This window comes from Dysidea avara, chromosome 1, assembly GCF_963678975.1.
Source record: "Dysidea avara chromosome 1, odDysAvar1.4, whole genome shotgun sequence".
In the NCBI taxonomy this organism is placed as follows: domain Eukaryota; kingdom Metazoa; phylum Porifera; class Demospongiae; order Dictyoceratida; family Dysideidae; genus Dysidea; species Dysidea avara.
The window spans coordinates 19,929,159-19,944,420 of NC_089272.1; the positions used below are offsets into that span (position 1 = coordinate 19,929,159).

Sequence of the window (15,262 nt, forward strand, 5' to 3'; positions counted from 1 at the left end):
ACTGAATACTCTACAAGGTGACTTCTTCTTGATGCCCTCTCTACAGGGTGAATTGTTAGTAGCTGAATAATCTACAAGGTAACTTCTTCTAGCTGATCTCTCTACAGGGTGATTTGTTTGTATATTTGTAGCTGAACTCTCTACAAGGTAACTTCCTCTAACTAATCTTTCTACAGGGAAATTTGTTTGTGGCTGAATTTTCTACAGGGTGATTTCTTTGAAGCTGAACTCTCTACAAGGTAACTTCTTCTAGCTGATCTTTCTACAGGGAGATTTGTTTGTAGCTGAACTCTCTACAGGTGATTTGTTTGCAGCTGAACTCTCTACATGATGGTTCTTTGTAGCTGAACTCTCTACAAGGTGACTTCTTCTAGCTGATCTTTCTAGAGGGTGATTTGTTTGTAGCTGAATTCTCTACAAGGAAACTTCTTCTAGCTGATCTCTCTACAGGGAGATTTGTTTGTAGCTGAACTCTCTACAGGTGATTTGTTTGCAGCTGAACTCTCTACATGATGGTTTCTTTGTAGCTGAACTCTCTACAAGGTAATTTCTTTTAGCTGATGTCTCTACAAGGTCACTAGTTTGTAGCTGAACTCTCTACATTATGATTTCTCTGTAACTGAACTCTCTACAAGGTGACTCCTTCTAGCTGATCTTTCTATAGGGTGATTTGTTTGTAGCTGAACCCTCTACAAAGAAACTTCTTCTAGCTGATCTCTCTACAGGGAGATTTGTTTGTAGCTGAACTCTCTACATGATGGTTTCTTTGCAGCTGAACTCTCTACAAGATAACTTCTTCTAGCTGATCTGTCTATAGGGAGATTTGTTTGTAGCTGAACTCTCTACAGGTTATTTGTTTGCAGCTGAATTCTCTACATGATGGTTTCTTTGTAACTGAACTCTCCACAAAGTAACTTCTTCTAGCTGATCTTTCTACAGGGTGATTTGTTTGTAGCTGAACTCTCTACAAGGAAACTTCTTCTTGCTGATCTCTCTACAGGGAGATTTGTTTGTAGCTGAACTCTCTACAGGTGATTTGTTTGTAGTTGAACTGTCTACATGATGGTTTCTTTGTAGCAGAACTCTCTACAAGGTAACTGATGTCTGTACAAGGTCACTAGTTTGTAGCTGAACTCTCTATATATGGTGGTTTCTTTGTAACTGAACTCTCTACAAGGTGACTTCTTCTAGCTGATCTTTCTACAGGGTGATTTGTTTGTAGCTGAACTCTCTACAAGGAAACTTCTTCTAACTGATCTCTCTACAGGGAGATTTGTTTGTAGCTGAACTCTCTACAGGTGATTTGTTTGCAGCTGAACTCTCTACATGATGGTTTCTTTGTAGCTGAACTCTCTACAAGATAACTTCTTCTAGCTGATCTCTCTACAGGGAGATTTGTTTGTAGCTGAACGTTCTACAGGTGATTTGTTTGCAGCTGAACTCTCTACATGATGGTTTCTTTGTAGCTGAACTCTCCACAAGGTAACTTCTTCTAGCTGATCTTTCTACAGGGTGATTTGTTTGTAGCTGAACTCTCTACAAGGAAACTTCTTCTAGCTGATCTCTCTACAGGGAGATTTGTTTGTAGCTGAACTCTCTACAGGTGATTTGTTTGCAGCTGAACTCTCTACATGGTGGTTTCTTTGTAGCTGAACTCTCTACAAGGTAATTTCTTTTAGCTGATGTCTCTACAAGGTCACTAGTTTGTAGCTGAATTCTCTACATGATGGTTTCTTTGTAACTGAACTCTCTACAAGGTGACTCCTTCTAGCTGATCTTTCTACAGGGTGATTTGTTTGTAGCTGAACTCTCTACAAGGAAACTTTTTCTAGCTGATCTCTCTCTACAGGGAAATTTGCTTGTAGCTGAACTCTCTACAGGTATTTTGTTTGCAGCTGAACTCTCTACATGATGGTTTCTTTGTAGCTGAACTCTCTACAAGGTAATTTCTTCTAGCTGATCTTTCTACAGGGTGATTTGTTTGTAGCTGAACTCTCTACAAGGAAACTTCGTCTAGCTGATCTCTCTACAGGGAGATTTGCTTGTAGCTGAACTCTCTACATGTGATTTGTTTGCAGCTGAACTCTCTACATGATAGTTTCTCTGTACCTGAACTCTCTATAAGGTAACTTCTTTTAGCTGATGTCTCTACAAGGTCACTAGTTTGTAGCTGAACTTTCTACATGATGGTTTCTTTGTAACTGAACTCTCTGCAAGGTTACTTCTTCTAGCTGATCTCTCTACAGGGTGATTTGTTTGTAGCTGAACTCTCTACAAGGAAACTTTTTCTGGCTGATCTCTCTACAGAGAGATTTGTTTGTAGCTGAACTCTCTACAGGTGATTTGTTTGCAGCTAAACTCTCTACATGATGGTTTCTTTGTAGCTGAACTCTCTACAAGGTAACTTCTTCTATTGATCTCTCTACAGGGCGATTTGTTTGTAGTTGAACTCTCTACATGGTAGTTTCTTTGTAGCTGAACTCTACAAGGTGATTTCTTCTAGCTGAACTATCCCTTTCCATAGTTGCATGAACTCCCTATAAGGTAACTTTTTCTAGCTGATCTCTCTACAGGGTGAATTGTTTGTAGCTGATCTCTCTACAGGGTGACTTGTTTCTAGCTGATCTCTATACTGGTTGCTTGTTTCTAGTTGATCTCTTGAATTCTCTTCAGGGTGACTGCTCTATTAGGATGACTGCTCTATTAGAGTATCTCGATCTCGCACTTGCTGCACCAAGTTGGATTTTGTGTTATAACTCCGTGGCTTTAAGTCTGATTCTTCTACACCATTGAAGAGCCTTTCTAAGATGATTACTCCATCTATACAGCGATTTTCAAAGCATTCCCCCTAGCGGTTTATCTGGTAGGCGTGGCAAGTAGTCGTTTTTTTATTAGCTAATCTCGATTGCATGATTGTTACACACTGTTGGTTTTTTCGTTGTATCTTCCTGGTTTTTAGCTCGATTTCTTTCAAACCACAAAAGGTTTGAGGTTCAATAATTAACCTATTCACCCACCGATTTTCAACTTCTTCCCATATGCGGTTTACCCTGTAGGCGTGACAACCTATTGGTGTTATTTTTTGTGAATAATCGATCATAACTCTTTACCTGTTTATCGTATCCTAGCCAAAGTTGGTACAGAGATGCGCCTTTATACCCCCCTTCTGTGTGCCAAATTTCAAGGGAATCGGATATGGCGTTCGCATTTTATAGGAGTTTTTGTAAGTGTGCGAAAAGAGGAAGAAAAATAAGAAGAAGAAAAAACGAAGAAACTGAGCCAATTTTTGAAGTCGCATATCTCGGGAACGCGTGAAGCGATTTCGCTCTAATTTGGAATGTGGAGTGCTGAAGGTGGAGGGAGTGTCCACAGCAAAAATCGTCTTGTTTCATCAAGGCAGCACAGAGCTACGGAGGTGCGAAAATTGCATTTTCTTTCTTCTTGTCAATATACTACGGGTGTTGCGCGCCGGCTTCTTGGGCCGCACGACACACTACCGTGTGTCTTGATATATTTTTCTGAATTATAATATCAAGAGTACGTAATATTTATATGGGGGAGAGTGTCTAACTTGAATGCATTCACCAAACACCCTGGGTTAAGTAATAGCTCATCATTTTGTGAGAACAAGGCTTTGCCTTCATCAACGTAAATCAGCACCAATCAACAGTTCTCTATTTCCAATGAAGGTGATGATTTGATGAAAGATGAGCTTTGGTGAACTTTACTCAGGGTTTTAGTACAGGCCATACTGAGAGTTAAATACTCTCCATATAAATATTATGTACTCTTGATGATATTATATGCTGTTAATTAATACAAATATTCGCCAAAGTTTAACCTGCCAAAGTTTCTCTCTACATAATGTACTACTTACACTGTATGTATTTATTTTTCAGGTTATTGCCTGCAAATGGAAGCAAACGTAAGCATTTTGTTTGTGTTTCATGCACAACACTTAAATCTCACACCATTTGTATAATTCTACAGTGTATATATGCCATCATACAGTACAGTAGTTCTACTATAGATATTGAGGATCATGAAATACTGGGCTTTTCCAGTCAAAAATATCACCCTAAACCAGCCTCAATTTCCATTCATAACAGCTTAGCAGCGTTGGTTAGGCACAGCCAAGCCCAAAAATGTCTTCAAACCAATCCTAAACCCTTCCAAAAAGTTTCTATGGAATTTTTAAAAAATCCTATTTACTAGTAACAGAATTTGATACTACCTGACTGACTGACGGACAGACGGACCAACCAACTGGTCCTGCCAGCCAAGCATAACTCGATAATGGATAAGGCTACAGGCTTGATTTCTTCATTGTTCAACATTGCTTTGTCCCTTTCGCCAACCGCAGTACATACAATGCATGCATCATGGACTTGCCTTTGTCCTTCTTTGTGTTCCAGTTCCTGTTGCTAACAACGCAAGGTGTCAATTTGTGATAGTGTGATGTGGCTTCCTTGTGCTGTGTTGGCTATTATGCTTATCACCCATATTTTCTGTAGCAACTGGATTGATTTCAGACACTTCTCACACTGTTCTTCAATTGTGATGCTGTGTAATGGGCGAAGCATAGCTAAATACAAAGCATAATGGCCACCTCCCTTGTTGGGGCATGCGTTCTGATGACAAATAACTTTTATGGCATTCCTGGCACCATTCTTTCTTTCAATGCAGTACACGCTGGTTCATTGTCATAGTTATGTTCTAAAAAAGTAAACAAACGAGTAGAAGGAAAACCTTTAAAAATTTTAGTTGAATTAGGAATCAAAGAGAAAAAGTAGTATAACAAAGAAATAGCACAAAGTGGTAAACCAAGGAAGCTAGTGAACATTTATTCTCTATTTCAGTCATGGGTATAGACTGCAGGTGTAGGCAGCCTTCTTTGGTTTGCCACTTTTGCTATTGCCTTGTTTCACTACTTCTTTTCCTTTGATCCCTAATTCAACTTAAAATTTCTATAATTTTTTGTTCTATGTGTTTAAGCAGAGCTTCTGCTGTGCGTGTTTAAACAGAGATGGTGTATCATACAATGGCTTTAGGCTATAACGTAAAAGAAAATTAGTTGTAATATTCATGCCTTGACTGCAGGAACCAGGGGCAGCAGAGCAGGCTGAAGGGTGTGTGTGTGTGTGGGGGGGGGGTCAACACAGTGGAGTTGGAACCATCCAAACTAAATAGATGCCCCCCTGGGGGTGGGGGTTGGAGACATGGCCACAAGAAATTAAATAGCTATAGCTAGCTACTTGTAAGAAATGTCATAGTAACCCCAGTAAAAGAAAACTGGAGCAAGAGGATTGTTTGTTAATTCCATATAGTGAGCAAATATAAAAGATACTTAATAAACAAGCTGCATGTGGTCATAGGTTTAATCTATATCTAATGATGGTGTATTGTTTTATCTTACAGCAGCAGAGTCAGTGAGATGTAATAACAAGTAGTGCAAGAAAAGAGTCTTGAAATGTTACGTGCTGTAGTTATTGTTTTTCCAACAGTTTACACATGAACATCATAATTATGCATAACTTCTTAGCTATTACTTTAAACTTAGCTATCACTTTAGTAGGGTTGTTTCAAGTACTTAACTGCATTGTATTAGATACAAGTTATGAGTAAATATTGTATGTACATGCAGTTAATGGTAAAGGAAAGATAGACTGATAACACAGAGAAAAGGACATTCACAGCAGACGTGGGTCAAGCCTTAAGCACTTGTACTTATAAGCACCTTAAGCACTTGTTTTGAAGTGCTTTGTAGTGCTTAAAAGTATTTGTTACTGTGCAGCATTTGTGCTTGTGCTGGTACTTAATTACTTATATTTCAAAGTGCTTATAAGCACATTTTAAAGCACAAAAGCTGCCAGCTCATATCAAAAGTCTTTGATCCAATGAACTTCTCGTTTAATAGCCAATAGGTGCTATCAAATGTGAATAATATTGACCTATCAGGTGTACTGTACCTGTAGAACAATTATTCAGTGTAGCAGGGAAAGTCTTCAGGCCTGAGAGGTGCAGATTGAAAGATGAAACTTTTACCAATTGATGTTTGTTCATTGTAACAATAGTACTTAAAACAATAGGTGCATGACTGCATGCACCATATGAGTTTTTTAGTAATTAAGTAATTATATCAAGCACTTAAATAGTGCTTCACTTTGCACTTGAAGTATTTACTCAATTGCAGCATTTGTGTTTGTGCTTGTACTTAAGCACTTTTACAGGTGCTTGAAAAGTGCTTCAAGCCCTTGACCTAAGTGCTTGACCCATGTCTGATTCACAGGCTGATGACAGCAGGATATGTATTTCAATCCAAGCTAGAGATTGTGTATTTTGCAGTACTGATAGAGGAGATGCAAAAATGAGTTATTGTATAAATCAGCCCTTCAGTGTTTTAGTGGATTCCTATATTATAATTAATGGCCACAATAATTATTCTTAAGGTACTCTGGTATTCAGACTGATTGGTTCAATTTAATCAAAAGGTGGTAAACCTTTTCCCAAAGTGGGGGTTCCGTGATACCTCTTAGATACTTTTATCTCACTTAATTTATTGTGAAACATTCTGCTGTACCAAAGTTGAACTTCTGCCTATAGTCCACACAGGTCCTTTTTAGGATCATACTCATGGTTGCATGTGTCCAAGGAGTCACATACATTACTGTTATTTATGTTGTACAATATTGATCATTTCTTCAATGATGCATATGAGTCGATATGACTGTCATCATAATGTACAGTACTACTCTCATTCCTAGCCTATAGCTACTGGTGAATAGCTACAAACTGACAAAGTTAGCTGTGATCTTAGGGGCATATATATTCCATCGTTCTTCTAGATTCAATGACTTCTTGAGTAGATCAGCTCCACACTTGACTTACAAATTTTCATCTTTTAGCTTGACTGTGCTAGAAGAAATTCCATGAAAAGGCATGGCCACAATACCCTTGATGTTTCTCTAAATCAATTTTCATTCATAAAGACCTTCAAGAACTACCTAATTTCCCAAGTAGAGTCAATGATGGTGTATCATAAACATACTTGCTACACTCTGTGAACACTTGTGTAAATCTCTTTGTTTGATCTACAACAGTTAGGACAACTCCCCCATAAATGGAAATTGGAGAATGCAACTCCTGTTTTTAAAAGTGGTCACAGAAACTTACCTAGCAACTATCATCCTATTAATTAGTTTAGCATCTCAAGCTTGTAAGACGTTGGATCAATCATTCATGACCATATGATCTTGTTAGATAAGAATGTTTTCTCCTCTTCAACAACATGGCTTCGTTTACCAAATATCTTGCTTCACCAACTTAAAATATTTTGAAGAATGGACATCTGTTGGCCTAGGTAGGTAATAGCATTAATATCCCTTGACTTTAAAAGTGCCTTTTACAGTGTTCCCCACCAAAGGTTGTTAATCAAACTAAGGGCTATGGTATGTTGACTGTTTAAATTGGATCAGTAGACGGTAGTTTTTTTTATGTGGCCAACATCAGAGAGTTGTTGTTCATGGTGAGACATCCAGGTGGTTTCTGTTAACAGTGGTGTCCCTAGCACAAAGTTCAGTGCTTGGGCCTTTATAGTCTCGCGGCGCCCGACCCTAAAAAGAGGGTCTGGTGAAACTCTGTACAAAAAGTTTGAGCTCTGGAATGTTTATTGGATGACGTTTTACGTGCTACGTAAGTGCACTGTTTACGTCACAACATCCATTCAACCAGATCCGCTTACAGCATCACCAAACTAATAGCGCTACTTTATTTATTCAACATTAAAACGAACCCAACAGAATTGTATAGCTGTTTTCTCAATGAGTTTAAGCTGCAGAGTCACCGGATGTAATTAACAGTAAGCCGCGAATCTTTTGAAATGTACGCATTACATAATCAATTTGAAATGGAGCGATCTGATTGGAGCTTCCAACATTCCGGCAGCGCCAAACTTTTTGTACACAGTTTCACCAGACCCTCTTTTTAGGGTCGGGCGCCGCGAGACTAGGGCCTTTATTATTTATCTTGTATGTTAATGATATCCCTGAAATAGTGGACTAATCCACAAAATAAACGTTTGCCGATGATATCAAGATCGGATACACAGATATATAACAAGTTTCAGCAATACACTATATCTTGCCAGAATGATTTGGATATAGACTTTGTGGTTTGGGCCAACGTTGAAACCGGGTCACTACTGCTAACCCGGATAGCAATCCGCTGGATTAATTAAAGCCGAGGCGTGCGATAAGAGCTATGTTTTGGCTAGTCTGGAGCGAGCGAGACTACCTTTTTGAGCGTTCGATTCGTGTTGAGTAAACAGGGGCGGATCCAGACGCAACTTCAGCCTAGCTGTAGGTTGAAGACAAAAAAAAAAATAAGGTCATCACCTACTAACAATAACTACCCCTCACCATAGATACCCTCAGTCTCGTGCTACATACTGCACTTACTAATAAATGGGCGTGGCTGAGCGTATGTTTGTAACGCGATAAGTGGGCGTGGCTCTAAGAATAACCGGTACACCGGTGGACATAGACACCCCGAAAAAAAAATTCGCGTCGGCTGGTCCGGTTCCGTTCGTAAAATAGATACACCCAAACAAGGAGAGCAAACGAGACCGCAAACACTAGCGCAAACGAAAGGGGAAAGAGAAGTCACCCTCTTCACGTTCGATCAGGTATTGTACATGTACGGCGTGATTTATTTTCGTGTACGTACGTATGGACCGAATGAGACGACTGAAACCATCATTGATGACTAGATGTAGAAATGGTGAATGCATATAGCCGGACATATGCGACCATGAGCATGATCCTGAAAAGTGAAAGGATCTTCGTGGGCAGGTGGTGTGAGACATGCTCTGGCATAGCTATGTGCGTAATGGTGTCATTTTACATTGTATGTCAGCTTTTGCCTTATGGCCTGTACATATACCAATGAAGTATGCAGTCTGGAATTGCATGTTATTTCCATGACATTAAGAGTAAACGATGATAGAAGTAATTAAAACTTGTACTTAGAATTTCTCTTAGTTCGATGACATTATGTACATTTCGTATGTACATCCATCAGGGGGAGTTTCTGGGGTTCAGAAACCTCCGCTGAAAATTTCTAGATCCGCCCCTGTTCATGCATGTGAGTCAATAGCAACTGTAACACTGCCGCAACACATAGTACATACATTGACACATAGTACACATATTATTCCGAATAACTATATGATTCAAAATTCACCTAAATATATGTACAATGTACAGTACTGCTCAAACACAACGTCATCTCGCGATAGAATGAGCATTAATGCAACATTGTCTCGCAATAGAATGAGCAATTAAGACACTCACTAATTAATGGGCATGGCACACATTTCGCTCACAAGTATTCATCCCGTTTCATTTGGAATGAATACTCACAAGCAAAATAGGTACCACTCCCTTTACTTAGCAAGTTTTTAATCTCGCGAGACAACATTGTGTTTGAGCAGTATGTACAGTATAGTACTTTCCAGTCACTAACCAGAGATCACTACTAACAAGAGTCCATAATAAAGAAGAGAGTGTCTAACTCAGTATTGGTCCATCAAAAATGAGCCCGTTAAGTGCATAGTGGTAATTGTCCCTTGTGACCATATTTTAGCCATATTCATATTAAAGAAGCCTAGTGAGTTTTGATAGAAGCCCTTTAAACACTTTGACACCCATTCATAGAGAGGCTTTTTTGAAATGAATTTGGATATAATGTGGCCAAACAGGAACAATTATCACTATGTACTTACCTGGCTCATTTTTGATGGTACAATACTGAGTTGGACACTCTCCTCTTTATTATGGACTCTTGCTACTAACCTATAAACAGATGTACATATATATATATATATATATGAATAACTTGAAGGAATTTGTGGGTATTCATGATTACAGGAAATGTTTATATAATTAATGTGGTTAGGATAAATGTCTACAAGTGTGGTATAAGTGTTTCATATTTCCTCATTGTTTGTGGGTGGAAGACCTACATATTTGCGACAATATTTTGGCAAATGATTTATACAACTGTGACAAGTACAATGCCCAATTTCAAAAGAAAATATCACAGACACGAAATCATGCTAATGCATGTTCCAAACAAAGTTTAATGTTTAATAGAACCTGATGAAAAAAATTATAAGTTTATGCATTATTGTCTGATAAGGACACTATGTCTAAAAGGTGTGCTTTACAATGACTAGTCAGCCTTTTAGCAAATACCACTTATCCACCTTGTGGTTGTATGAACACTGTAAGTATTTTTTTGTCATATATAGCACAGATTAAAACTTAATGAATCATGGCTGACAAGCAATTCATTCACCATTTGGCTGAGCACCGTGAAGAGTTAGCTGACACACTCGATCCACATGTTGATAGTTTGGTACAGATGTTTAGTGACCTGAAGTTACTCTCTCACAAAGACACAGCAAATTTGGAAGCTAAACCAAACCAAGATAAATTACGAGTGAATTTATTTTTAGATATCATTCATGATAAAATGGAAAACAATGACAGCAAAAGTTATGATGAGCTAATCACATTTATGAAGAGTGCCGAAGAGTATACTAGCCTGACTACTTTGGCTAACAAGATGACTAACCCAGAAGAGGTACCATTTGGACATCCAGTAGAGTCAGAATCCAGTCCTCAAGTTGTCCAAGGTCAGAACTGACTACATGCACGCATGCATACACATTACACAAACGCATACGCACGTACGCGCACACACACACGCACACACACACACCAGCGTTGAAACCGGGTCGGGTCAACCGGGTCACATTTTATCCGGGTCAGACCCGCTTTAAAAATTATCCGGGTCTGACCCGGATTGGATCACGTGCGAAGCAAATCGTTTAGTTGGACGGTACAGAGGTGTATAAACACGTCATAGTCAAGTCCTGATGCAACTCAGCTTCTTTCGTGAGCCATGCCCACTCATCGTACGACTACCTGCAACCATACGTGCAGCCATGCCCATTTATCGGTGACATTAAAGTGTACAGGTATGCAGAAAACCATACTCATAGCTGCCTGCTAGCTTATGTGGAGCCACGCCCACTAATCGATTGTTATTGTACAAGATAGGTCAAGACTAGTTTCTTTTGTGAGCCACGCCCACCTTATATCAGGAATGTGTCATACTTTTAAAAATTATGGTGTGTTAGGTATGCGCAAAGCCACACCTACTTGCAGGAAATGTATCTTGCTTTTTGCAAACTTACGTGGAATCATGCCCACTTACTATCATCGTTAAGTATTGACACCCCCATGCTTAATGCGCTAGTCAGCACTCAAAACGTAGTAGTTGGCGTATTAAATTAATCCAGATCACATCTGGGTCAAATCCGGGTTGGACCAGGATTGTTATCCGGGTCATCCAGGTCAACAGTAGTGACCCGGTTTCAACCCTGACACACACACATGTACACACACATGCATGCACATTATATATGCACACACATGCGCGCACACACACATACACATGTACAAACACATGCACACACACGCACATGTACAAACACATGCACACACACGCACACATCTACAAACACATGCACACACACGCACGCATGCACGTGCACACACACACACACACACACACGCACGCATGCACACACATACACACACACATACAAACACATACACACACACACGTACAAACACACACACACACACACACACACACACGCATGGACACATGCATGCACACATACTAGTGCTCTGCAACATAGTGCATTTTGTGTACACTGTATCATGATACTATACTGAAGTGGTCATGGTTAGTTATGACTGGCATATTAGCTAATAGTTGTAACAATATCCAATTTATCTGTACCTCAAAGAGCACTGTGTATACAAACTTCTTTATTCAGTGAATGTTGATAAACTACACTATTATACTGATGTGATAAATAGCTAGTGTGTTCTGATATGATATTTAGTATGGAAAAGAGAGTTGCTGTTAAAAAGCACATCTCTACCTGGATACCTGTCTCTATTACACCATCCAAACAATTACATTTATTTTCCAAAAATGTGCAGCCTCAATTTGAGGATTAACGCACATATGAAACATGCATACAATATGTTTTATAATAATTATGATTGATTATGGATTAGCTACCACAAGCATTTTAATGCATGAAGGCTTGTCCGGATTACTCCACATTTTGATGAGTTGTCAAGATGCCTAGAATATACAGCAGATCGTTTACTACTTAGTGGTGTAGTTATTTATAGTAATGTGTACCAGCTGCTATTTTTAGAATCCCTGGGTAAGAATATTTGTGACCTAATTTTAGAAAATCATCAATATACACACATTTATAAAAATTGGTTTATTGGTTCTTTGTTGTCTACAGGGACAGAGGAATAGACTGGTTAAGTTTCAGCTTCATAAGTTAAGCAGTGTGGGAAATACAGCAGTAGACAGCCGGATGAGCGAATAAATTGATATGTACAGAAGACATCAAGAAAATAGTCAGGCGCTTACATAAACCATCATAACTTACTGATACAATGGCATACAGAGTCGAATCTTTACTCATTGTATTCGCCATGAATTAGTGAATACACCAAGGTATAGTTTTTGCTAAAGGTATTCTTCTGTGATCCGGAAGGAAGGTAAATTCATTGAAGAAAGATTGTCGTAAATTCTTTTGTCACCACAACGTAAACAAATGTCTGTAACTCAGAAACCCACATGTGTATGAAGATGAAACAAGGATTTTTGAACTCCCTATGAATAGGAGAACATGATGATTCCCAGGATCTATCCACTTGAGTGTCAATTCACCGACCAACAAGGCAATAAAATCTTGCTGTAGCTAAATTTTTTCTGGAGCTTGCATTTTGTACCCATTGTTTTTAAATGCGTTTTATTATGGGTGGTCCGAAACTCTGAAAAATCCTGTATGAGATTTCAAATCTTTGCGATTTGGCAAGATTTCAAGCAATTTATGGCAAGATTTCATAGCTTTCAAAATCTTGGATATCCTGAATAGTAGCATCACGTGATATGTAGTATACAGAAATACACGGAATCCTTTTTTGAGTTCTCTGCAACCTTGTGGGGGTTGCTGGATGTAGCATACATGACACTGCAAATACGGAAGTATAGAGAAATATACGGAACTTTGCAACAATTTTCAGAGATTTCAGATTTTGAAATTAGAGATTTCAACAAGATTCCAAAGAGGGCTGTACAAGATTTTAAGGGAGTTGTGGACCCCTCGTTTTACTATAAAAGTACTATTGTGCGTAGATCGACAGTTTTCTAAAATTAGGTCACATTTTAACTATAACAGCAGCACTTATACACACAGGTTTGTATGGCTTCTCGTAAAGTTGCATTTTATAGCATAGAGATGCTTTCTATTTGAGTATCTAGATCACTGTTACAGTAATAGAACAATTACTGACTGTTCTACTAGAAAACTTCGATATATCGATAGTTTCTAAGTACAGTATCATATCGTGAAACTTACTTGCTGTATTGAAATAGTGCTGTATCGATACTAACACACACATGCACACGTACATGCATCGTGACTCACAGTAGTGTGTTGGCATGTGAAAAGTCTGCTGCACGGTCCCTGTTTCAAACCGTAACCAAAGCAAAGAAGTTTCTCTTTGCATATATCTTGTCAAAGATAGTACTATCTTACCAATTATTGTAACTATGCATGGTAAACACCATACAAAACAACACCATACAAAAACTACCATTGAGTATAGGTATATAGATATCTAGCTACGTATATACACTAATAACATTTATATTAAACTGAAATTAAATTTGAAAACCTTCATTTTAAAAGCATATGACAAGTCTAGATTAGATGGCTTGCCAGGACAATGCAGTGTTGGGAAAGTTACTTTGTCAATGTAATATATTACATATTACTCTTTACTTTTGGACAATGTAATAAGTTACAGTTACATATTACTCTTTACTTTTGGACAATGTAATAAGTTACAGTTACATATTACTCCAAATGAAAAGTAACTTAATATATTACATTAAGTTACTTTGCTCTGACCATACACCTTTCCTTTACACCTTTACTGAGCTAGCATATAACACTCCTGTAAATATAGCTGCTGGCTTCTTGCACCTGTGTAGAGATGCTCATTGTTTTTACCACTTCGGCCATACCTAAACATTACTGGCAAATCACGTGACCAGTTGTCTGAAGTATGAACTAATACGGATAATTTTATTATGGATCTGGACAATAGATTATTGCAGCCACTAAACTGTTGAGTAACACTAATTGGATAGTAATGGACCTGGTAATGCCTTATGAATATCGTTACACTTCGCTAATGAACTGTAATAGGTTCCTTGACTATGAACAGTAGCGCGTTATATTACTTGAAATCACAAAATGTAATTGCGTTATTCCCAACACTGGACAGTGGTACAAGATAGATGGCATGTTACATGCAGCTAGCCAAACCATTTCAAAGTGAAATTTTATATACGTACTAGGGCATGAACGAATGTTGATTTTAAACATTCGAACATTCTCTCAAAATCCTTAACGAATGTTCGAATGTTAAAATTCTATCAAATACACCAAACCCCGATCACACATGTCATAATTTTTGTAATATGCAGTACTATAATTTATTGCGATAGTTATTGTAAATATTTTGACAATAAGTGATAAAGTGATAAAAAAAAGACATGTACAAGTAGACACCTCTTATATAGTTACTTCAAGACTACAGAAAGTCCAAATCTTTTTAAAAAGGTAAGGCAGTATAACTGTACGTAAGTGAGTCAAAGAGTTTGGTAACAAGTCAGCCAACGGTTGGAAATTTTTATTTAGAAAAACAAATGCATCTACATTTTCAAGTTTAAGACAGCTTCATAGATTGGTCACTGTAAGCCCAGCTGTTGAAAACAGCCTTTCACTTGCTGTTCATGTAGCTGGCACACATAAAATAGAGCTGGCCACTCTAGACAAGTGTTTGAATCTAAGTTCATTCATCTTCCACCATTGCAAGGGATTATTATTCCTGGGAACCACTTTCTCAGCAAAATACTGGCTGACTTCATCTTCACAATCATCATAAGGATCATCATCTCCTTCTTCACCAAGAAGGATGTCAAGTGCAGTTTTAGTCTTTTGCTTGCATGGCGACTGAACTGGTGCAACATGTACTGAGTCTGCTGACTCCATCAATTCTTTCATCAGCCTTGTAATCTCAAGCCT

The 15,262-nt window shown here is 38.3% G+C and overlaps 2 protein-coding genes across 8 annotated transcripts in view; both read left to right on the plus strand.

Moving 5' to 3' along the window:
- The window catches only part of LOC136258580 (uncharacterized), a 43,080-nt gene extending 37,535 nt beyond the window's left edge, over positions 1-5,545 (plus strand). For 4 of the 5 annotated variants that reach the window (XM_066051924.1, XM_066051936.1, XM_066051943.1 and 1 more), the window contains 2 exons: positions 3,900-3,925; positions 5,427-5,545. In XM_066051924.1, coding sequence (XP_065907996.1) covers positions 3,900-3,925; positions 5,427-5,450 — 50 coding nt within the window. In that variant the 3' untranslated portion in view covers positions 5,451-5,545. Of the gene's footprint in view, positions 1-3,899; positions 3,926-5,418 lie in introns of all 5 variants that reach the window. The other variant, XM_066051930.1, reaches the window with a different exon arrangement.
- A 3,044-nt stretch (positions 5,546-8,589) lies between these two features.
- LOC136258570 (uncharacterized) overlaps positions 8,590-15,262 on the plus strand; it is a 54,932-nt gene continuing 48,259 nt past the window's right edge. For 2 of the 3 annotated variants that reach the window (XM_066051895.1, XM_066051915.1), the window contains exons 1-2: positions 8,590-8,683; positions 10,310-10,696. In XM_066051895.1, the coding sequence (XP_065907967.1) occupies positions 10,333-10,696 (364 nt within the window). In that variant the 5' untranslated portion in view covers positions 8,590-8,683; positions 10,310-10,332. The remainder of the gene's footprint in view (positions 8,684-10,309; positions 10,697-15,262) is intronic. The other variant, XM_066051905.1, reaches the window with a different exon arrangement.